At 36.6% G+C, this 23,909-nt stretch overlaps 3 protein-coding genes across 6 annotated transcripts in view; 2 read left to right on the top strand and 1 right to left on the bottom strand.

Moving 5' to 3' along the window:
• The first annotated feature begins 1,998 nt into the window (after positions 1 to 1,998).
• On the top strand, positions 1,999 to 9,718 carry lyve1b (lymphatic vessel endothelial hyaluronic receptor 1b). Of its 2 annotated transcripts, XM_028451067.1 has the most exons (6): positions 1,999 to 2,172; positions 4,524 to 4,689; positions 4,766 to 4,905; positions 6,158 to 6,475; positions 7,807 to 7,885; positions 9,365 to 9,718. In XM_028451067.1, the coding sequence occupies exons 1-6, from the start codon at positions 2,088 to 2,090 to the stop codon at positions 9,555 to 9,557; spliced, it is 981 nt and encodes a 326-aa protein (XP_028306868.1). In that variant the 5' UTR covers positions 1,999 to 2,087; the 3' UTR covers positions 9,558 to 9,718. The 2 variants fall into 2 exon arrangements, with proteins under 2 accessions (XP_028306868.1, XP_028306869.1); XM_028451068.1 differs by lacking the exon at positions 7,807 to 7,885 and having other exon boundaries at positions 9,396 to 9,567.
• A 1,184-nt stretch (positions 9,719 to 10,902) lies between these two features.
• Positions 10,903 to 20,030, top strand: rlig1 (RNA 5'-phosphate and 3'-OH ligase 1). 2 transcript variants are annotated; one of them, XM_028448475.1, is made up of 7 exons: positions 10,903 to 11,134; positions 12,051 to 12,159; positions 12,599 to 12,694; positions 14,016 to 14,132; positions 15,547 to 15,744; positions 16,913 to 17,082; positions 18,482 to 20,030. In XM_028448475.1, the coding sequence occupies exons 1-7, from the start codon at positions 11,045 to 11,047 to the stop codon at positions 18,665 to 18,667; spliced, it is 966 nt and encodes a 321-aa protein (XP_028304276.1). In that variant the 5' UTR covers positions 10,903 to 11,044; the 3' UTR covers positions 18,668 to 20,030. The 2 variants fall into 2 exon arrangements, with proteins under 2 accessions (XP_028304276.1, XP_028304275.1); XM_028448474.1 differs by having other exon boundaries at positions 12,042 to 12,159; positions 18,482 to 20,024.
• cep290 (centrosomal protein 290) overlaps positions 19,015 to 23,909 on the bottom strand; it is a 59,300-nt gene continuing 54,405 nt past the window's right edge. For both annotated transcript variants that reach the window (XM_028448471.1, XM_028448472.1), the window contains exons 50-51: positions 22,941 to 23,023; positions 19,015 to 19,384 (exon numbers count right to left, since the gene is read on the bottom strand). In XM_028448471.1, coding sequence (XP_028304272.1) covers positions 19,146 to 19,384; positions 22,941 to 23,023 — 322 coding nt within the window. In that variant the 3' untranslated portion in view covers positions 19,015 to 19,145. The remainder of the gene's footprint in view (positions 19,385 to 22,940; positions 23,024 to 23,909) is intronic.

Here is a 23,909-nt window from a genome sequence, read left to right as displayed (position 1 = left end):
ATAAACTGAATTAGCGGATGGATGCTGTCAGTTGTTACTGACAGCTGAAGAGGCGGGACTAGCTTGACTTCCGTGCCTGCCTGAACTAACGCGATGCTCAATTAATCTCATGACCTTCATTGATTATTATTCATTTTGTGTTTCTGTTTTAGCTTTTTTGCTACACAGATACCGAAAAAGCCTCTGCACTCGTAAAAGAGTTTGGACAACAGTAGTCATTACAATGGGACAGGTAGCATGTTAGCTTGACTGGTTAGCCACACAGTAACAATGATAACTAACACAACAGTATGCACATTAGTGAACATCCCCAGAAGCTTTGCCTTTAAAGGATGAAACCAAGTCACATGTAAACTATTTGCTTCAACTTCAGCTCTGAACAGTTTTACTGGCCTTTCCTCCGTTACAAACCGTCTCTGTGCTGCATCCTGGCTGGAATCCATGATAAGCCCAATAATTCAGTGTTTTCAGAGTCATAGATAGTACGTGTTCCGCCTGCCGTGCATTCAGACATCCTGGCTGTCAACACACGATAAAGCGACCGTGAATACAGCAAAGTAGATCGTTCCCACGCTAAACACACTCTAGGATCGTGTTCTGGTAGCTGTAAAAATGATTCTATATTTGACTAACAGGCAGTGTTTGAATTGGGAATGTTGTGTTTTAAAGTCTAAAATAAAGTTAATGTAAAATCCTTTCATTTCACTACTAATGTGGACGCAGATAAACAGAATGAATTCAGGGAAGGGGTGAAGGTTCATGTTGATGCGTTCTTCCCGACACTTCAAAAAATGTATTTCAGCAGCTTTTGAAATATATCGATAGGTAGATTTCTGCATTTAACCCCTCCCTGAGGAGCAGTGGGCAGCAACGGTGTAGCACCCAGGGTGCAGTTGCAATCAGTTCCACTTTTAGTAGCTGTTACACTGCCTCGTATTGCCTTTGACATGATCTGACGTGTTTGTGACACAATGCAATGCCTTTAATGGACTATTTGAAGCAGCTGACTCAGCTGATTGACTTCGCTGCTGCTGCCGCACGGCGCACACACACACACACACCCTGAAACAGTGTTTGTCTGACTCACAATCACAATAGTCTCTTAAATATCCATGTGTTTTACTGTAATGTGCAGTTTTTTGGCTGAAAACAATAACAAGAGTGTGTGGATAACAAACTGTTGCGTGGAGTCAGCGTTTACAGACACGCCTACTTATGAATATACATCAGTGGGCCCCAAAACAGCTCGTTTTGAGAACTGCTCAGAAAGTGACTTTTCAGAGGCTAAAACTCTGGAAAACAGGCAAATTTGGGAAAATAAACCTCAAATACTATGTTTTTGGGGTTCTTAGAACAAATGGAGATGTGTGAAAAATAGCAGAATACTGGACCTTTAAGGGTTATGTTCTGTTTCAAGATGAACAAAACTCATATTTATGAAGTTGTGGAGCAGATTAACCACAAATATGAATCACAGATTGGAAGCAGAGGTAAGTTGGAGAAGAATGAGAGAAATTGATTTGAGAGGTGCTGAAAGTAAAAAGCTGCACAGGAACAAGGTGGAGGAAGCTCCGTTTCCTCCTGGAAGGGTTGAGCAAACACGACTGTGGAAAGATGCTGGCTCAGCAGAATACCTCAGACGCATATACACAGATTAATAATGAGTATGTTTAAACTCTTATTTTACACTGTGAATATTAACTAATTAACCAATATTAAAAAATAAGTGATGGTTGTTTGTTTAAGGCTACTTGATGAGCCCTGATGCAGCTGCTTGAGACGGCAGCATCTGATTGGGTCATCTTATAAGAAGTTTCACTCAAATCTTGAAATTCACACTTTGAAGATTTACCAGTTCTGCTGTGGTTTCATTCCCAAACCTGTGATGTTTGGATCAAACACAGTAGCTGTAGTCCAGGACCTGCTCCTGTATTATCTCCTAACGGGCCAACATGCAGATTCAGCCCCACTTTTCCTGTTTCCTTTTCTCATCTGCACCACATTCTGCTCCGTCCCTTCACTCCTACTCTCACTTTCTTTAGTTCTTCACCTTTTTTCATTTCACTCATATTTTTCACAAACAAAAGATGGTGAGAATTTGCAGCTTTGCCAAATGTTTCCTTCTGTATTCAGTGGCAGTTGTGCTGATGACTGGTTTAAGGATAATTCAAGGTAAGCGTACAGTTTGTTCTTTGTGGCGCTACAGATAGATTTAAAATGTAATCAATTCTATCCTTTGTGTGGCAATAGGGGGATGCAATGGACATTTGTATTTAAAGTGAGATAAATTAAATGTGGTTTTTAAGAATGCAAAATTTCATTTCAATCTGAAATTCTGGAGAAAAAAAACCAAAAAAAAAACATGAACATAATGCGTACTGGAACAGAATGCATCGCCACTATTTGCTGATATAATATGAAATGCAATGTATATGGGTTGAATCCAGGGTTTTTGGGGGGTTCTTGGATAGGGTTAGAGAAGGTCACCCTGTCCAGGGTGTACCCCCGCCTAACGCTCAATGAGAGGTGGAGATAGTCACCAGCAGACCCCCACGACCCTGGAAGTGGGTCAGAAAATGGATTGTTAGAAAAGGTTTTGCAACATCTCAGAGGTTTATCTAACAAAAGACAAACAAAAAGTGTCGGATTGTAAATGATTGACATTTGTGATCCATTCATAGGCCACTGACGACAATGATTTAATATCTATTACTGTAGAAGAATATAAACCAATTAAGGAATGTTAAGAGACAGGACAAATGTGTATTTAAAAACAGAAACAGAAAAATATGTTATATCTGCCAAGTTCCTGAATCTTTTTCTCCAGTTATCCATCATGTCATCATCTACATTCTCGACCCTGGTCAACAAGGACACAGGATGCCGTAGCGTTTCCAGCCTCCAGATGGCGCAAGACAGGATATGGCAAATTATCTTTATATGTTAGCCTCGCAATGGAATGGTGACATAATTCTGCCACACACCAATTGTCACTCCCTGACTTTTTGTAGGATAAGTAGATGCAAAAGTGGAAGCATATATAAAATTATAGCAACAGAAATATAAATATATTTTTAGTATTGAGTGTTTAAAAAAATGTTTATTTAACAAATTGAGAGTCACAGCTTACAGATGCTGTTTATTTTATACTATTATCTTACTATAATCCCTTTGTTTCTAACCATATTATGGATAAACAGGTACATTTCTTTCAGCTTTGGAGCCCCCTAGTGGCTCATGGGGCTCTATGCAATTGCATAGTCTGCTTATCGCCAGAAACGGCTCAGATTCCAGAAATTGACAATAATGAAACAAAAAGGCAACTTTATATTAACTGATCCTTCATTTCATTTGAATAATTAATTATTCTCTTCTTGTGGGCGTTGACACCAGCGAATCCTGGAGAATTTTAACTGCTCCAGGACTCATTGGCTCAGAAAGTCCACTTTGATCAGACTGGTGTGAACACGCAAACAAAGTCTGGAGCGGATCAGGCAAGTCAATTCTTAAGCGTTTATTTTAGCTGGACTCGGAGCGTTTGAATCCGTGTATCATTCGTTCATTCATTTTTCATTATGTAACAAAAACATGAAAAACAAAAAAAACACTCATTTGATATTTGTTTCCAAAACCAAAATGAAAAAAACGGAAAACGCCTTGTTTTTCAAATTCAAGCTCTTTTGCTTCGGTACAGAAAATTAAAAACTGAAAACAAACACCTTTATTTGTTTTCTCCATCACCAATTTGCCAAAGTACGTGACCTGGAAGTGAAGCGTTACACATTCTGTGATATCTTTAGCTCTGCAACACTTAGGAGTCTCAAAATCCTCCTAAATGTCCATGAGGAGGTTCTGTGTTCAACACCTAAAGCAAAAAGGACTGTTTTGGATGCACAGCTGGAAGCAGCGATCTTGTCATGAGGACTGCCGTTAGCATAGCCGTTAGTGTCGGATGAGAGTACACTTCTGGGTCACGTACTTTGGCAAATTGGTGATGGAGAAAATTAATAAAGATGTTTGTTTTTGTTTTCTGTACCAAAGTAAAAGAGCTTGGATTTGAAAAACAAGGCGTTTTCCGTTTTTTTCATTTTGGTTTTGTAAACAAATATCAAATAATGAGTGTTTTTTTTTGTTTTTCATGTTTTTGTTACATAATGAAAAACGAATGATACACGGATTCGTTTGCAATCCAATTTATCTCAACATGTTCAGGGCAGACGATGCAGCTAAGTTTTCCCTGTGCGTTGCCTGCAGGGACAGTGCTTGAGTCACTGACGTGCTGTTGTTCTGTTTGATTTTTACAATTGAAAATCATATCCATACTGTTTAATTATAATTATAGTATATGTGATGTGTGAAGACAAATTGATCCAGATTAAGGTTATAAGATCATCAGATGTTCTCGGCCCATTTGGCTCCAGCCACAGAATATCCCGGTGTTTAATAGCCCGCACTCAAGAAATGTATTGAAACTTTAAACCTTATAATAAAAAGTTTCCTCCTTTGCCTATTATTGATTTCAGCTGCATCCCAGACTCGCAGCTTTGCAGGCGTCTTCATGCTCATCGAAGATGGAAAGTACACTTTGGACTTCACAGCTGCCAAAGCTGCCTGCCTGGATCTAAATGTAACCATGGCAACCACAGCCCAGATGGAGAGAGCACTGCAGCATGGCCTGGAGACATGCAAGTATGTAGAAAATGGAGGATTTATAGATTTAATCATCATCCTCAAACAGGAAATCAATACGTGTTTCTTTGGACAGGTATGGTTGGACAGCTGAGCAGATCGCAGTCATACCACGACAGACGTCAGACCTAAAATGTGGGATGGGTAAGATTGGAGTGGTGACTTGGTCTGCAAGCCCAAACAAAAAGTTTGCTGTTTTCTGCTTCAACACATCAGGTACTTTACAAACACTACATGAAACATGAAAATACAATAAAATAAACCAAACATCTCTAACAGAAGATCTCAGTAGTTACACTTACTGACACAACAAAAAGCTCAGAGATGAGCCTGGTTTATATTTCTGAATGGAATTTGCATGTTCTCCTCCTGTTTGCATGGCTTTTTTTTCTTCTTTGACTGTGTTAACCCTGTGATGGACTGGAGTCATGTCCAAGGTGTCCGCCTATTTGGACACATGTGAATACTTTCCCCCCTGAGACCCCAGCAAACATGAGCAGAACGGAAAATGGAAAACTGCCAATATCTGGCAAAGAGGAGATGTTGACGCTGAGGTTTTCCTCTGTGTGACTTCTTCTCTTTTATTCCTCCACACCCTGCATCAGGGTTGAGGTCAAATACATTTTCCAGTTACAATTACGTTTTCAATTACCCTTATTCAATTACAATTACAGTGCCCAGAATTTTTTTCCAATTACAATGAAATTACAATTATTTTTTATCCTCAGAAAGTCAATTACAATTATGTTCTTAATTACTAAAACTCAATTACAATTAATCACAATTATTGAGTCTGAAATAAATAACCTACTAAAAGTGAACCTTCTTCTTGTGTTAGCTTTCTGTTAGCATCTCTAATGCTAACGGGTCCTAAATCAGCTGTAAAATACACTAAAAACTAATATCTATCATCTAATGTATTTCCTATCTATTGATTGCCTTGTTAGGGTTTCTAATCAATAAAAATATAGGTTTTAATATTTATGGTGTGGACGTCTGTGTCTTTTTTTGTGTCAATATACTCCTAGATTTATAGTAAAATGTTAAAAAGCTTGATATGAAACATATTTTAATAATTATTAACTACATATGTGTATAACTGTACATAAAACTGTAACATGGTTCCCACATGTTGCTTTAAATTATAATTGACAATTTTTATAGAGTTTTCATGGCAATTACAATTACAAAGTCAATTATCTAAACTCACTTACAATTTAATTACAATTACGACAGCAACATATTTTCTTCATTAAAATTAAAATTAAAATTATGCCATAATTGTAATGAATTATCAATTACGTGATTACAATTATAATTGACCCAAACCAGGGCAAAAGGCCGTGTCCATTAAAGGGCCAACACAGAGATGAAAACAATCCAACATATTATTTTAACACTGGTTTAATATTTATTCTATGAATATTTCAAAAGTAGCAAAACAACTTTAATTGTTTTTTTTCTACAGCGGTGAAGGAGTTAAAAGAGGTTCTGAAAACAACAGTCGGACCGCTGTCATTGCTCTCATCAACTGTAACGTGGACCACACCTACAACTTCCTCTTCAAACAGGAAGTCTACAACAACAAACTCTCCAAAACAAAAGCTTCCAACTTCAACTTTCACTCACCAACACACCACAGAGATTCCCATCACTGCTTCCACTTCCCACACAAACATTCCAACCTCACATTCTCATGTTGCCATAGCGATAGATGAAGCTGCCACTTCTGTTTATTCCTTTGTTTCCACTGAACCAGTGCCACCAGCAGAACGTTCACTAGGAGGTACGTGTTTATATTTTCTATTACATTTTCATTTAAAACAATATGTAAAACTTCTTAAAAAATATTCCTAAACTTTGTGCAAAACAAATACGCACAAAAAAAACCCCTATGTTAGCTTCTGTTAGCATGAAAGTGGCTATCCTAAAATAACAAGATAATTAAAGACATAAAACCGCCCTAAGGAATAAGATTTGAATGAAATACTCAAGTTTATAAAGATTTCAGTTTGTTTTTTTAACTCAAAACCAAATTTGTTTCTCTTTTGGATTTCATTTAATGACACAAACTCAGTCAATAAATCTTTTCACACTCTGGCTCTGGTTCAGCTCTCGTGCATGAGGTCAAAGGTCAAGAAGGATAAACTTGCCATAACTGATGGTGTAAACAGTGAGTCTGACAGAGATTTAGATCATTTTTTACCCGTTGGAGCATTAATTCTTTGAAAAAAAAACTGCACAAACGTCGTAAATTGACCTTTTCAAAGTGAGGACTCATCAATAATAATTATACATTTTATTCATAAGTGCTTTTCAAAAACTCTAAGACGCTTTAGAGTTGTTAAAACAATTACACAAATCAAAACTACCAACAATAAAAGTAAATAGAGAAAATAAAACAGTCTGTTGCTTTAATACGGCTTCTCTCATCGGCTCAGATACGAGCGTCATTCCCTGGTAGAGTCTGAATTCCACCCACTGGAGACCCAGGTAGTCTGTGCTTTTGTGCACCAGGGGTCACCTGTGTGGAAGTGAGAGGACTGCCACGCTTCCATACTGCTGCTGAGCTGCTCACATTGGTTTTTAAAAGTGACATCAGTCTGATGTCTGAATATGTGTAATATTAATAATATAAACACTATCAAAACACTAACGATCTCTGGAATAACATTAAAAATGCTGCTAGGTTGGAAATATCAACAAAGTGAATGAGCTTGTTTACGTTTTTATCCCTCTGACCTTTGACCCCCAGGTCACGCATGTGTGAAAAGGCTTATTTGTCACTGGAAATGTGGTCGCCCCCTAGTGGTGTAGCTAAGAATATGATTTCCAAGTCATATTTCCTTTTTATTCTTTTTTTTTTTTATATCCAAACTGAGTTCAAATCTTGTCTGATAATAAAATGACAAAAAAACACAATGAAAGCACATTACAGAACAGCGGATAAAGACGTGAGAAGTCAATGGAACAGTAGATGACAGTAAACACATGATGAAATAACACATAACAGCTCAATACATCGTTCTTTAAAAAGACGTTACAAATGTGATATGACATTGTTTGTTAACTGGTAAATTATATGAATTTGATCCATATCTTCTGTGTCTTTAACAGTTTTACAGACAACTTTCATTATTCTTGGTGTCCTTACGTTGCTTCTGATTGCTGCAGGTGCAACGTGGCGTTACAAACTGTAAGTAACGCAGAACAACATGTAAAACATTCACGTCTGAATGCTATTTTCTTTTTTTAATTGCACCCTTTGTATATTTATTTGGATTGTACATTCCTGGCATCATCAACTTATGGTTCAATATTTTTTTACCTTGTGCATTAGTGTAAAAGTCTAATTCTGTTCAGCTTTAGTCAAAGGGTTTATACTTTATCTGAGCTGTAATGACATTTTAAAAGTCATTTTCCCCACTGCGGAATCATTAAAGTTACTCTACTCTACTATACATGTTATTGCAACATTGGTGCAATTATTTAGCCAAATTATGCTTTTATTGTATTTGGCAATTGAAAATTGCCAAATACAATGTTCTCGCAGGAGTTCTTCTTATTTTTTTTCTTCCACAACTCCTTTGTCCTGTAACTCCTCCTACGCTATTTATGCAGCACTAATGACACGTATGTCATCTCATAGGGACAATGTCAAGGATCTGCAGTTGACCTTTTTTGGAGCCAAAATGTCAAGATCAAGGTCAAGGTCGCATCAAGTGTCAAAAACCAAAATTTTCCATATCTCTATGAATATTTATTGTACAAGTTTGATGCTTACATTTATGAAAAGCTCAACTCAAGTGGAGTATTTCATTTAACTGGACCAAAGCTGTATGACCTACCAGTAAAAAGATCAGTAGGGGTCAAAGTTCATGATGTCACAAAAAAAAAATTATATATATATATATATATATATATATATATATATATATATATATATATATATATATATATACTGTATATAGTACTCATAGGTACTGAACAGTCTGAAGGTCTACCAGTTAGAGAAGTACTTCTTATTAGAGGGTATGATAATAAGAAAGACTAGCATTAGCTTAAAAAGGTAGAAAATGTTGAGGTTTCAACATGAAACATTTTATTTCTCCTAATTTATGCAATTGTTGCATTTTCATTAAATCTTATAGAAAATCCAGCTTGCGTTTTTAGAAATATATCTTATATACAGTATATCATATTATATATAACATCTGATCAGCAACACTAGAAAACATTTCATCACAATGTTTATGTGAAAATAAACCTTTAAAGATGGTTGATTTAATACTAACACATTATCAGCAGTATTCATCTTTACTAAGTACTAACTACATCTGTCATACAGTATGTATTTATCTTTGTGAATCCTGGAAAGTAAATCAGATTTTAGATGGAGCTCATTGGTGAGTAGAGTTTGACCTGAGGGCCCCTCACATGCTTCATGAGGGCTACCTGGGGCCCACGGGCAGCGTGTTGGTGACCCTTGTAGGTTTACACTCCATCATTATTGTCAATAAACAAATATGAGGAGTCTGAGGAGGAATTGCTTAGACTTGTGATCCAGACTATTGTGGAGAACAACTGTAGAGAACATAACTGTGTTACTCAGTGCCTGTACATACTGTATGTATTCATTATAATATGTGTTTTTTCTTCTTCCTCTTTTGAAAAGGATGTTTTTTCCATGTTGGTCCAAAGAGCAGCTGAAGAACGACATAGAGACAGAGATGTGGAAGAACACCTACAGTGAGAACGACTTACAGAGCCAGCCTGGAACAGAGGAAGAGGAAGAGGAAGAGGAAGATGGAGAGGAAGTCTATAAAGTATCCAGTGACATCACACTGTGTGTGATTAAACATAACTGAGACGCTGGAGGATATTTATTATCACTGTAACAGGGATCACAATACAGCTGTAATATAAGATAAGTAATCATTAGGACAGTAAAGCTTAAACAGAAATGTTTTTAAAGAAAGCATTAGTGGTGAGATTCTTTATAATACTGAAATAAATATACTACACTTCATCTGCATCCTGTGTTTGTTTTTGAGAAGATTAAATTCACCATTAGTGTGATATTGGTTATTATACAGTAAAATATAACAATATGAATGGCAGGAAGTACTTTAGCCACAATTAATAAATAAGAAATACAAAATGATATAATTACAGTTTGTCATTTGATTGCTATCAATTATTGTTTTTGAAATGTAATTAATATTACTGTAACGGAAAAATAAAGTTTTATTTGCTGTTGAGTGTCTCTATTATACATAATATATGTATAAAAAAATATACATTTTTATAAAAGCTACAAGTTTTCACTCAATTACATTTCATAGAAATAGTTAAAATCATTCATTGTCAATGTAGCTCAAGGGTTCTCAATACTGGGGTCGTGAGACACTGCGAGGGGGTCACCAGATGCCTTCAAGAAACTACAAATATGTTCTGAACAAATTGAGCTCATTTTTTAATTTTTTTAAGTTTAAACATTTATTATCAATGACATCTTTGGTTTTTAAATAGTCAGCGGGATTTACAATCTGTGTCAACAATAACTTTAAAGAAAACTGTCAGAGGCCATTTTTCTGCAACTACACCAAACTTTCAATATTTTAACCTATTTTCATCACTTTTTCTTGACATATTTTTGCTCCTTTTAATGTATTTTTGCTACATTTCTCCCATTTCTGACACTTCTACATCCATTTCAACTACTTTTCCACATTCAAGACCACTTTTTCTACCTTATTTCATATATGTTGACCCATTATTGTCACTTTTAACCTCTTTTCACCACATTTCATGATTATTATAATTTTTTTTTTTTTTTACCAAATTAACCACATTCATGATTTGTCATGCCCATTATTTGCCAGTGTTAACAATTTTTTCCAACTAAATGTTCCAATATTGACACTTTTTCTCTCTGTTTTTTGGCTCAAATTTGCAACTTTTAACCAACTTTTTAAAAAAAAAATCCCATTTCACCCCTTTTCCACCATTTTTGTCACTTTTACATCATTTTATTTCTTATTAAAACAATGATTTACATCTTTAAGATGACTATATATACTAATAGTAATAAACTTCCTTGATAAACAGTGGATATTATTCAGACGAATGAATGAATAAATAAATAAATAAATGTTAAGGTTAACCGCATGATGGCGCTGAGGTGCAGTGTTGTTTTTTGCAAGCGTCAAACTGAAGCAGAAGAAGAAGAAGAAGAATTAGAAGCAGACATCCTGTAATACTCAGTCATTTAAACTAAAGCTCAGCATTAAACGTGTTATTTTTCGTCGACTGTTGCCATTAAAGCATCTTTAGTTGTTTTAAAGCGGACAGAATGCGTCGCCTGGGTTTTGTGCAGCAGAAGATTCCCTGTGTGTTTGTGACTGATGTGAGAGAAGAACCATCGAGAAAACGTCAGTGTCAGGTGAGTCTGTACGTGTGTTAAACTAATATAAACATAAACAAAGCTCCTGTTAGAGCTAAAGAACACTTTAGTAAAACACTGGTGTGTAAAGCTTCATAGCTGTTGTTTTGGCCACACGCAGTGGAACTCTTCATCACGTGGGTCTGATTATTACTGATTATTATTGTGTCCGTGAACGCATCACAGCATCGAAACTAGGCAGATTATCAAAATAAAAGCTTCAGCTACTATAAACAGAAAGTCAGTATTTAATTTATTAATATTATTGGTGAAACAAGTAATTTGTGTACAAACAGCAGCATTATTACAATGTTAACTTATTTTTTAAGCTTTTTATTTATAGCATATATTTTTAAAATAAACATTTACATGATAACAGCATTGATCATATTGTCAGTATCAACAAAAATAATGATAAATAATGTCTTATTACATTGAAAAAAATAAAATAAAACATACATATTCATAAAATAAATAAATACATGTAAAATAAATAAATAATACAATATAAAAGAGAGTTTTTATGATAAGAGCCCGTCTTAAATACCAGACTTGTTTCTTGAGGTAAAGTACGACATCACCTTATACTGAAATTCATATTACAAATTAGCTTTTTTTTTTGGCTTCTATCAAATGTCATATTAAAAAGTAATTTTATTACAATTTAAGTTAAATACATCTCTCTCAACACTACATTTATTTCAAAATAAAACTTCAGTGTATAAACAAAATAATGTCCCTAACAATTTTCTCCAGTTTAAAACAAAAAAAAACACAAATTGATCCTGAATGAATGAATTCTCTGTTCTTTTTCCTGATCATGGTTACAGCATAGTTACACATAACAAAGTCACACTGTTACAAACTATCACTAAATAATGTGTAATATTTCTTTTTAAATGTTCAGCATTTTCAGGTGGTTGCCACAGAACGTATGAATCCTGTCGCTCTGGAGGCCAACGTCGACTGTTCATTGGCCACTGAAAAACTAGACGGGACCTGTTGTTATGTTACACTCTACAAAGGTGAGACAAATAAAGAAGTCATCAAAAAGAAAAGACGTAAATAATTTTATCTTTAAATACATTTTAAAAACTCCTTATTAAATATTAATATTAAAAATCTGTAACTATAACTGCTGATCTTCTGCCCATATTTACAGTACATTTATTTTATTTTAATTCTTCTATTCTATATAATTCTATTGTGTTTGCACATTGTGTTTTTGTTACTGACTAGTAAAATCAAACATATTATAATATATATATATATTATAATAACTTTTGATTGCACTGTTTTGCGTTGCTTTTGGATTTTTTGGGGCCAAAGTCCACCTTTGCTTAGGGCACTGAATGACCTAATGCCGGCCCTGGGTGGAATATTGATAATTCAAAAACTAAATCTCTTTATGCTTTGTTCTGTTTAGTATCCATTTATCCTAATGTTCTGGTTTGTTGTGCACAGGTCAACCATTCCTCTGGGCTCGCCTTGACAGGAAACCCAACAAACACGCTGAGAGAAGGTTTAAAAAGCACCAACATGCACACAGAAGCTGCCATGGTAACGTCAACAAGTGGTTAGGAAGTGCATAAGTGTTTCCAAATAGTCCCTCCTATCTCCTTTCCTATCCACTTTTCCTTAACCCACAAAAGTGTTTTAAGTGTTAAGGAGCATTCCAATTCTCTGAAAGCTACGGAGAGGAAGCTCAATGTTTCCTTTATAACCTCCTTTAGCCTAGGAAACAATGATACATCCTTTACCAAAGGATGTATCAGTGTATTGCACCGATAACATTTAAAGGGATAGACGCACACAGTGTTCACGGAAACTCACAAAGACATAAAACAGGGATCAGAGACATTTTTATCCACATTATGTTTTATTCAACATGATTAATTTACCTAGAAATGCTTTGTGTAGTTGTACATGTACGCCTTCATAAAATCCTACTTATTTTGGATTAATGTTGATTTCTGAGTGTGAGCAACAATTCTCAGTTAATTTGTATAATTCAGTTAATTTCATTAAAAAGTAAAATAAATTAACAGTTTTAGCAACAAAACTTTCAAATCAACACATTTTGAATGAAAATGAACAGAAGTGAATATTACACTTATAGTATCTGGTCCTTTGGATCTGTTTATTAATAATCAACCTAAATATTTATAGATATATTTAAGCATTTTATTTGCTGTATTTACAATATTCACGAATTTATTTTTTTTAAATAAATAAACATTTTTAAAAAACCTTTAAACTTCATTTTCATGTTTGCTCAAATCTAACATCTCATTATTTATATTCAAATCTAATTTTCATACTTATTTAACATTGCAGATGTTTCTTAACTTTAAGGAGAGTTTCTGACTCTTTTATTTCTTTCTGAAGTGAATTTTATAAACAGTGTTTCTGAGTTAAATCTGGGTTTTAAATAATAGTGACTTTCACTATTTCACTAATAGGAACCTTTCAACGTGATGTTCTTTTAGTTTCACTTTTGTTCTTCGTAGCCTCTTTTATTTTGATTTACGTTCAAATCTTGTGAATTTGAGTTTATATCAGCAGAAAGTGTTAGAAATGAGCTTTTAGTCCATTTTAGGAAATTTGTAGTTTTACAACCTTCACCTCCATCGGATTATTACGTCACTTAGTGGAAATGACAACGTGATGGCCTTTCCCTAACTCCTTTCCTAAACCCTGTGACGTCATCCACGGGGTTAAGGAAAAGTGGATAGGAAAGGAGATAGGAGGGAATATTCATGTTAATCCACATCCGTCCTTTGGATCATGTGACACCGTGGCCTTAAATGCCGACTGTAATTATGAACCCGTTACCGGCTCATCATTGGGTTTGTTTTTACTGTAAACGTGTTGTTCTCAGGTTTCACATGGAACGTAGAGGAAGACTTTAAAACTGTACCGGATGCGTGGATTCCAGCTCACAAAGTGAAACATGTGGATGGATTCCCAGTGCCTGACGAACACGGACATATACCAGGTTGTTAGAAATGTCACACGCTAGTGCTGGGCCATATGGACCAAAACTCATATCTTGATATTTTTTCTTAAAATGACGATATACGATATAAATCTCTATTTTTAATTCAAAAAAAGTCTGACCAGAAAGATAATTATGGATTAAAGTTGCTGAGTGCAGAGCCAGTATTTTAAATGTAAATATTGTCGATGATCAGGTTAATTTAATCATGGCAACCAAAATGGTGATCACGGTGAATTGTGCAGCTCTACGTGTGAGAGAGTTTTGTGACTTGTTTAGGATCTGCGTTAGTAATCCATCTAACTCTGCTGTTCACACTGTTCTGAGAAGTAGACTCTTAAAACTAGTATTTTAATACAAAATAATCTATAATACATATTTATGTATATATCATTTTCCTTCTCTCCAATATAGAAAACTCAATCAGGGATGTCCAGAAGCGTAGGCGCGGGCGGAATGGCCTACTACTCTTTGTGGCCGCCTTCTACTCTTAAACATGTTCATAAATGATTCCTTATCCCTTTAGCACCAAAACAATATCTGTAATATTACCTGAATATCTGTAAAACTCAGGTTTTTCTATTAGATCTGTCAGCTAGCATAGCATCTCTTCTTCACTGCACAGAATAGCTGCATCCCAACCCAACACTGGGTTACCAGCGCCCTCTGCTGGTCTAAACTAATATCTGGCGGCTGTAACTGAATGTAAAGGGTATAAGGGTTAGTAAGGGTATAAGTAAGATATATTATGAATATTAATGTGCTTTGTTAGATATATTATGAATATAAATGTGCATTGATACACTAAATATTTTACCAAAACCAACTATAATCAAACCACACATAAATGATGCAAATCATGCAGATGTTCCAGTACCAGACAGTATTCTACAGAGGACTACTAACAGACCACGACCCCCTACTACTGCTATACTATAAGTTGGTACGTTTTACACTGGAACGAGGTAAACTGATGATGATGCTCAATTCTTTGTCATCATTACCATGGAAACCAGATTTCAACTTGTAAATGCATCATGTAAACACAAACTAGGTGAGAAAATACATCATGCTAAGAAAAGTGCTACAAAATAGAAGAAAAGCCACAATTACACTAATATAATGTACCAAAAGACACCAAATAGCATCATTTTTGCTAAATTTCCCTGGTGGGGGGGATGCCCCCTGACCCCCGCAGGGTGTTGCACGTCATTGGCTCGTGTCACTGCCGCTAGTTTTAGCCTTCTACTTTCTTTTTCTGACATCTCTGCTCGATATATCTCAATATATTGCCCAGCCCTATTATACGCCCACAGTGTATTGCACTAATGTAAAGAGATCTTTTCAAGTTTAGTATTTAGTGTCAGTAACAGAGCTAAGAAAATACAACCAGTGGCGTTTCCTACACATCCAGGCTGGGTCCCAGTGGAGAAGGACAATAAGCAGTACTGCTGGCACTCGTCTGTGGTGGATTACCAAGTGGGTCAAGCTCTGGTCCTGGGGCCCAGCGCAGACGACAAAGATGAACTGGAAATCACTGCAGTGTCTCTGGCCGACCTCCAGGAACAAACGCTGGAGCTCATCGGAACAAACATCAACGGGAACGCTTACGGTGAGTCTGGCCACGCCCCCTATCTACTGGTTTTAATAAGGCCACGAGGAGGGCTGTCAGTTTAACGCCTTAATTGGGATGAATTAATTACAGGAAAAATTACTTTGTTTTTCACTCCAAACATTGCAGAGTTCAGAGCTAAAAAGAATAAACTCACTGACAGATGTCTAAACAGTACTGATATACAGTATTCTATTCACATAGAAGTAATGTTACTTTATTGTGCTCAAGTACAAGTAAAAAGTAGCTCCATTAAATATTACTCAAAGTAAAAGTTACTTTCACCCTCCATGTTTATTGTTGGTAATAAATCTTGGTACGGGTCCCTAACGTACAGTAAACATCTAATGTAGAAACTTAAAAAGGAAGAAACGAGATCTTGCACAATTGGAACTTAATTTATTTTCCACAAAGACATCTGTATAAAATAATAGGTTTGTCAAAATGTACAATTCTTTTTTTTTTTTAAAATAACATAACACCAATTAATTAAAATCTAAATAAAATACATTCTCATACTGAAATAATTAGCATTCAGTGTTGTCTTGGTGCCGTACATTACGTTTAATCTGATTGGTCGGCTATGATGTGATGCATTTAATTGGTCATTTCATTTTTTGTAGTTTCACAATGTTTGTTGATCATTTTCAAACCAAAAAAATGATAATTTACTAGAAATGTAATGAATTACTTTACTTCTTTTAAAGTGTATTTAAGTACAAGTAAAATTACTGATTTACAAATTTACTCAAAAAAGTACAAGTACCCATAAAAACAACTCAATTAAAGTAATGCGAGTACTTTTAATACGTTACTTTCACCTTTGATCACTAGATAATTATTATTATCTGAAGGAGAGAAAAAGTTCAGTTTTCAATAATTGTTTTGATCATAAAAGTGTTCTTACTGTTTATTTATGATGTGCTAACTTATAACACTACATATGGACCTGATGTTTAATTTGTATTTTTTTATTATTTCCCCCTACAGTAAAAACTGAAGGTGTTTCACATATAGATGAATGTAAATGTCTACAATTCTGTTAAAAACAATAAAAAAAACACTTTATTAATCAATATTTTGATCTGCCAATTTTAGGTGAAATAAAAAAGATGAGTTAATGAATCACAGCACAGCGCTCAGTCTGAAGCTGGTTTTGTTCCAACAGGTCTGGGGAGTAAAAAGCAGCCAATCCACTTCCTGGTGTCCCACGGGGGTATCTGCATCAGAAATCCTCCACCCGTGGAGTTCCAGCAGCTCTGCTCCTGGTTCCAGAAGAGTCCTGAGGGCAAAGTCGAGGGCATCGTGTGGCACTGCCCCGACGGCACTCTAGTGAAGGTGGTTCATCATAAACTGTGTTTGATGTCACTTTGTCTGCAGATGTGTGTATGAAAAATCAGAAAAATCACTTCTGTTTCCTGTTGTCCACCTTCAGCTGTCGTTGATTAATTCCTTTACATTTGGTAAAAATCATTTCTATTTCAATAGGAAATGTTATTTGGGCAAAAGCAGAGCTTTTTCAAAAAAGGAACTTGAGACTTCATCATGTGGGATGTGACACATTAACACTTAAACACACGACTGTAATGGCTGCATTCCAATAATTTAGCAAATTCAATGAAAAATCCACATAAAAGCTGCACTCTATTGGCTGATGAGGGTGTCCTTCAGACGACTCAGCCAATCAGAACCAGTGGGCGTGCACTGTAGCTGTTCCCAATCAACGTTGTTCTCCTGTAGCAGAGGCATGCGCACGCAGACACACGCTCACATGCAGCTTCAGAGCTTTCTGATTTATTTACACGTATGATTTACACCAAACTAACACCAGAGCGCGACTGTTTACCTTCCTATTTAGAAGTGCAACATTGAAAAGAGTCCAGTCTGAAACGCTGCGCAGCGTAGCGTTCCAAAAGTTGTGTAATTAAATACACCGGTACAGCGGTATATTGAAAATTCATATCATAATGAAAATATATACCGTATTCAGTATGAACCGGTGTGTGAGTTTGACCCACATCCAATCTGAGGCGGGGTTTATGACCTATACTGCAGCCAGTCAGCAGGGGGAGCTCTAAAAATGAAAGCTTCACTCCACCGGGGAGCTTGTCCCGTCCATTCTTTTTACAGTCTATGGTCAGAACAGGCAGGTAGGAGGGCTGATGGAGATTTCTGTGTATCCTGATGAGTCTCCATCTCCACATAAAGTTCTCCTCCGCACTGCTCCACGTCTACATATCAGTCCATTTACACCTTTCTATGGTCACTTTTTACTGGATCCAGACTGATACACCAATTCGTCCGTTCTTCTTACTGTGAACTACCACGGAGCGATCACGAGTCAGAATACAGAGCGATCGCTTTCTGAACAAACCAAACGTGGTGATTTAACAACTTTATGCTGTTTGTTTGTTTCTATTACAAACTGACTGATTTTAACTTTTCCAGTTGAATCCCATGCATTTCACTGTGTCAATGACAAAATGACTGATCAGAATGATTCAGTGGAAGCGTGTTTGATTTATTGTAAACAATTTCATTAGTACACCTGGTTTATTGTGATGCAGCTCAATTTTGTGAGGGAATGAAGCTTGAAAACCGGGAAAAAATCCACAAATTAGCCGCGTCATTGTTTAAGCTGCAGCGTTCAAAGCGTGGGCAAAAAGTAGCGGCTTATAGGAATTACGTTAGCTGAGCTCAAACTCTGGCTTTGACGAAGTCTTTCTCTGATTGACAGATTCATCGTCATCATTTGGGCCTGAGGTGGCCAGAAGACGACACGTGTCTGGGAAACACGCCGGTCGTTGTCCGCGTACCTGAAAATGGAACAAATGACGCTCACGACAACAACATGTTGGCGTTTTTCTTGGCTTTGAATGGTCGCAGATTTAGCCGACTGCGGGATGTCCAACTGGAGCCCTGAACGGAGGGGGGAGGAGTCAGTCAGTGTTGGACTTTAACCCATCGAAGCTCCGCCTCTGTCGCTGACTTTCACCAGTAATTCCAAATGATTGAGTTGAGCACTTTATTCTGCATGTAATTTAACGCAGAATCCTGATGAAAGTCTTAATAAGAGCAAGTTTACGGAGTGACCTGAGACTGTGAAGACATTTGAAACAGACGGCCATCTGATTGTACAGCTATAATAAGAATAATAATTATAAAAACAACCTAAATAATATGACTCAGCAGTTTGACCAAACTCAACCTTTGAAACGTTCCTCATGTATGTTGCAGTTACTCGTTGCAGTATACAATAAATTGTGTCAATTTAAATGCTTCACCTTCATTTTTATTCAACAAATGTCTTATCAAAATAAAAAGCTTGATGTATTACAGTAAACATTATAGGATAGAAAACTAGAGAGCTGTGTTAGTATTAAACCTACAGGAATGTTCCGTTAACTGACTGACACACTGGGCATTTCTACGCTCACTCCAAACTGATCACACACCTTTCTCAGCTGCTCCTCCAATAAAACGTTCTTCTTTACCTCTAAATTGTAGTTGTACTTCAAATCCTCGATTTCCTCAAAAAAAGTGGGGTCAAAGTTTTTCAGTTCCTTTTTTAACTTGTTCACCTCACTTTGAAGCTTGGCTTTGTCTGCTTCAGCCGACTGCAGGAGGTTCTCCACTTCACCTGAAAACACAATAACATCATTTTAACTAATAATATAATATTATAAGCTACGTGTATAGTCTGAAGGGCCATCAATTAGAAAATCACTTATTAAATACTACATTTTCATAGTTTCACTTTAATTAGAGAATAATAGCTGTAACTTAACCCTCGTATTATCCTTGGGGTCAATTTGACCCCATTCAATGTTTATCATTCAAAAAATAATAATAAACTCATTTTTTCGCTTCATATTTCATTAATTTTCCTAATCTGATAGGTATAATTGATTCAACAAATATATCATGTTATTTTTTCCAATGTGCTGAACACATATTGCATGCAATATCAAGTTTTTTGTTTTTAACAAATAAAGTAAACAAACAAACAAAAACGTGGTCAACAATGATCTGAAAATCTTTTTTAGAGGCAAATGTCCCACGGGTCAGATTGACCCCAAGGGTAACATGTAAGATAGGAGGGTTAAAAATGTCATGTTGAGGTTTCAACGTGAAACACTTTATTTCTCCTATTCCTGCAATTGTTTCATTTTGATTACATTTTAATCATAATTCACTTTGTGTTTCTAAAAATATATCTTATATTTATCTATAATATCACAAAAAAACTGTTGATCCCCGTGGGGTAATTAGAAAAGCATATATTATATATAACATACCACTGACCATACATCAGATCAGCAACACTTAAAAACATTTGTCCCAATGTTTCAGTGAAAATAAAGTTAATCTGCAGTATTTAACTTTACTAAACACTAACTATATCTATCATATGTATTTATCTTTGAGTTTGAATCCTGGAACGTTAATCAGATTTTAGATGGAGCTCATTAGTGAGTAAAGCTTCTGAGGGCCCCTCACATGGTCCACACCGACTACCTGGGGCCCGTGGGCACCGTGTTGGTGACCCCTGCTCTAAAGTCTGTTTTCCAACTGAAAAGGAGGTCAAACAAAGGTTAAACCTGTAGATCAGGGGTCTCCAACACGTCGCTCGCGAGCTACCAGTAGCTCGCAAGGACCTATCCAGTGGCTCTTCAACAGCATCACAAGTTTTGATTCGTCACTTGTAAAACTGTCTCGAGATTAAATAAATTATTTGTCAATGAGCTGCCAATCAAAGATCTGCTTGCGCTGCTGCACCTATGTTATTCGAACGGGGTGAGGGGGAGGGATGAAGTGTAGCCAGACCGGGTCAAGTGCCAGGCGGTTGGCAAAAATGGCAGCTGCAGAGTTCAGTCATGCCAGTAAGAGACAAAAAAACGTATTATTTCCACGAGGAATGGGAAACGGACTTCTGTTTCACAAACGTGAACGACAAGTGTGTATGTCTGATCTGTGGCGCAAGCTTGGCAGTTGGTAAAAAATGTAATGTGGAGTGGCATTTCACCAAAGTTCACAGCAACTTTTCACGTGATTTTCCAGTGGGAAGCAACCTCCGGAAAGAGAAGGTAAAAGAACTAAAAAACGCACTCCAAAAACAACAATCTCTGTTCAAAAAACCGACGAAAAAGGCCGGCGCATCAACCGAGGCATCATTTAAAGTGGCGCACATCCTGACCCAGCACAAAAAGGCCTTCACTGATGGCGGGGTCATTAAAGAGGCTATGACCGCGGCGGCAGAGTCTTTATTCCAGGACTATAAAAATAAGACGGAGATTCTGTCTGCTATTGCCAGCGTTCAACTTGGCGCAAATACTGTGGCACGCAGAGTGTGTGCGCTGTCCGTGGATGCGGTGAAACAGCTTGAGTCGGACCTCAACAGGTGTTCCTGGTTTTCCCTCCAGTGTGACGAGTCCGTGGATACCAGTGACACAGCACAGCTGGCTGTTTTCATACGGATGGTTTTTGGTGATTTTACCACAAAAGAGGAGTTTTTGACATTAATTCCACTGAAAACCACCACCAAGGGAGTGGACATTTACAACGCCGTCAAGGAGTACTTGGTGGAAAAAAAGGTTCCCATTGAAAAACTGGTCTCGATAACAACTGATGGAGCACCAGCTATGATGGGGCGCCACGTAGGATTTATTGCTCATTGCAAAGCAGACCCGGACTTTCCTAGATTTCTGAACTATCATTGCATCATACACCAGCAGGCTATTTGTGGAAAGGTTCTGGGGTTTGATCATGTCATGATGCCTGTTGTTAAAATCATCAACTCCATTCGTGCAAAGGCCAAGCAACACCGGTGCTTCAAGCTTTTCCTGGAGGAATGTTCTGCGGAATATGGAGACCTCCTTCTTCACACCGAAGTCAGATGGCTGAGCAGAGGTAAGATACTACAACGCTTTGTTTCCTTGCTCAGTGACATCAAGGCTTTCATGGAAATGAGAGGAGAGGATACCACATTACTAAGTGATCCTGAGTGGCTGTTGGATCTGGCCTTCCTGGCAGATATAACTGACAAAATGAACCAACTAAATCAGCAGTTACAAGGTAAAGACAAAAATGATCAGTGCTGTGAAGGCATTCAGTGCAAAACTCTCCTTTTACATCCAGCAAATAAAAAACAAAAGATTTCAACACTTTCCATCTTTTGTGAAAATGCTGGAAAGCAACTTGGGGGCAGAAAAAGTGTTTAAGGTTCACAGATACTGTGATCTGTTGTCCAGGCTGGGACAGGAATTTACAGATAGATTCTCTGACTTTGAGAAACTGGAACCCTGTGTCACCTTTATTGCAAATCCTTTCCTGGATGTTGACATTAGTGAGTTGTCAGGACAGATGGCTGAGCTTTTCAGTGTTGATCCTGTGGAGATGGAGATGGAGGTCTTAAACCTCCAAAATAATGTCCAGCTAAAATCCCAGCAGCATTCCCAGCATCTCTGGAGTTTGGTGGAGCCAGAGGATTACAAAAATCTTCACCAGGTTGCTCTGAAAATAAGTGCTTTGTTTGGGTCAACATATCTTTGTGAATCTGCCTTTTCTGACATGAACATCATAAAATCGAAGTACAGAAACAGACTGACTGATGAGCATTTAAATGACTCCATCAGAGTGAATCTCAGTGGATACACTCCTGCATACAGCTCTCTGGTTGAATCCATGCAATGCCAGTCTTCTCACTGATGTAAACCATTCAACATGTAGAAGTGATGAGATGATGGTGGATTTGTGTGCACAAAGTTCTACCATATAAAAATGTTATGTTTTGACTTCTTATCTGAATCAGGAAGATTTATTTATCCACAAATACAGCCTGCAAAGCTAGATATTTTTTTTTTTGTTATCCACATTTTAAGTTCTAGAATTCTTGCATTGTTGAAAATGTGGTAAAACATTCAAGAACACAGCATGTATGCTGGGGAGTTTCATTTTTACAGAAGTTTTTATACAGGAATGTTCCTGGTACCATCTTGAAAAGTAATAAAATACAACAAATGCAACTGGACATTTTTGAATGCATTATGTACAAAACAATGTATTCATTTGGTCTGTATGGAAATTGGCAATGTAAATAAATGTTGCTGAACATGAGTAGCTCGGCGGCGCTTTCATTGGGTAAAAGTAGCTCACAGAAGATAAAAGGTTGGAGACCCCTGCTGTAGATATTTCACCTTGTTTGGACGATGACTCTCCGTAACGCTTCGTGTACTCCTCCATCTTTATTTGCAGTTCTGCGTTCTGCGTCTGTAGCTCACTGTGATGAAGTGAAAGATAAACAACAGGCAGAGCAGTAAAAGTTTGATTATTTCAGCTGTGCTTCATTAAAGTTAAAAATATGTTTATTAAAGATTAGGATTTGTTTCAGTTTCCATAGAGATGATCTAACTGTAACATGTCTTCAACGCTCTGCAGGTCAAACCAACCAGTTTCTTTCTGACGCTGGTTTCCATCATCAGAAGCCATAGAACAATATTACATGTATCTATTTGTTCTGTAAACCAGCTGTGTTGATTCCATGTAATTTAACACCAGCCTCGTTAGAGCCCGATATGTATAGAGGACGAGGAGTGCCACAATTAAATAAATAAATACACCATTCATTCATTCATTAAAAGAGGCAATAATTAATTAAATCCATTTTACATTTAATTTTCATTCTGAAAAATATGAAGTATACATTTTTCACTATTTATTTCATGGTCTGGTTTTGCGCTTAATGAATTCATTTTATGTGTCAAACTCGTTCGTTTCATAGAACTTTAACATCAGAGCGATCAGCAGATGCCTCTGAAGAAGACTGGCAGTTGACAGTCCAAACATGTGAGAAGATCAAAGTAAATAAATGAAACCATAACATTATTCAAATAAAAGACAAAAATAAATTGCTGGAATGATTTGGATGCTCAGATAAAGATATATTAGATGATTAAATGTTCAGTAGAAAAATGCATCTCAATCATTCAATAGTTAATCACATCCTTACCTTCACAACACTGTAACATCTACAAACCCTTGATACAGCCGTGGTTGTTGGCGGGATTATTAACGTTATAAGTGAGAAGCCTGATTATAGATTATAGATTATAGGATGAGCTGTGACTGTTGTATGAATCTGTGGATGTTATGAAGCTACATAGCAT

Source organism: Gouania willdenowi, chromosome 6 (genome assembly GCF_900634775.1).
Source record: "Gouania willdenowi chromosome 6, fGouWil2.1, whole genome shotgun sequence".
Classification (NCBI taxonomy): Eukaryota; Metazoa; Chordata; class Actinopteri; order Blenniiformes; family Gobiesocidae; genus Gouania; species Gouania willdenowi.
This window is presented reverse-complemented; position numbering and strand designations above follow the sequence as displayed.

Bases quoted from the DNA above. Each gene is read 5' to 3' on its own strand.
- lyve1b (XM_028451067.1), top strand. From the start codon at position 2,088: ATGGTGAGAATTTGCAGCTTTGCCAAATGTTTCCTTCTGTATTCAGTG. The intron at 2,173-4,523 runs GTAAGCGTACAG...TATTGATTTCAG, and splicing joins TGGTTTAAGGATAATTCAAG to CTGCATCCCAGACTCGCAGC. The intron at 4,906-6,157 runs GTACTTTACAAA...TTTTTTCTACAG, and splicing joins TTTCTGCTTCAACACATCAG to CGGTGAAGGAGTTAAAAGAG.
- rlig1 (XM_028448474.1), top strand. From the start codon at position 11,045: ATGCGTCGCCTGGGTTTTGTGCAGCAGAAGATTCCCTGTGTGTTTGTG. The intron at 15,745-16,912 runs GTGAGTCTGGCC...TTGTTCCAACAG, and splicing joins CATCAACGGGAACGCTTACG to GTCTGGGGAGTAAAAAGCAG. The intron at 17,083-18,481 runs GTGGTTCATCAT...TCTGATTGACAG, and splicing joins CCGACGGCACTCTAGTGAAG to ATTCATCGTCATCATTTGGG.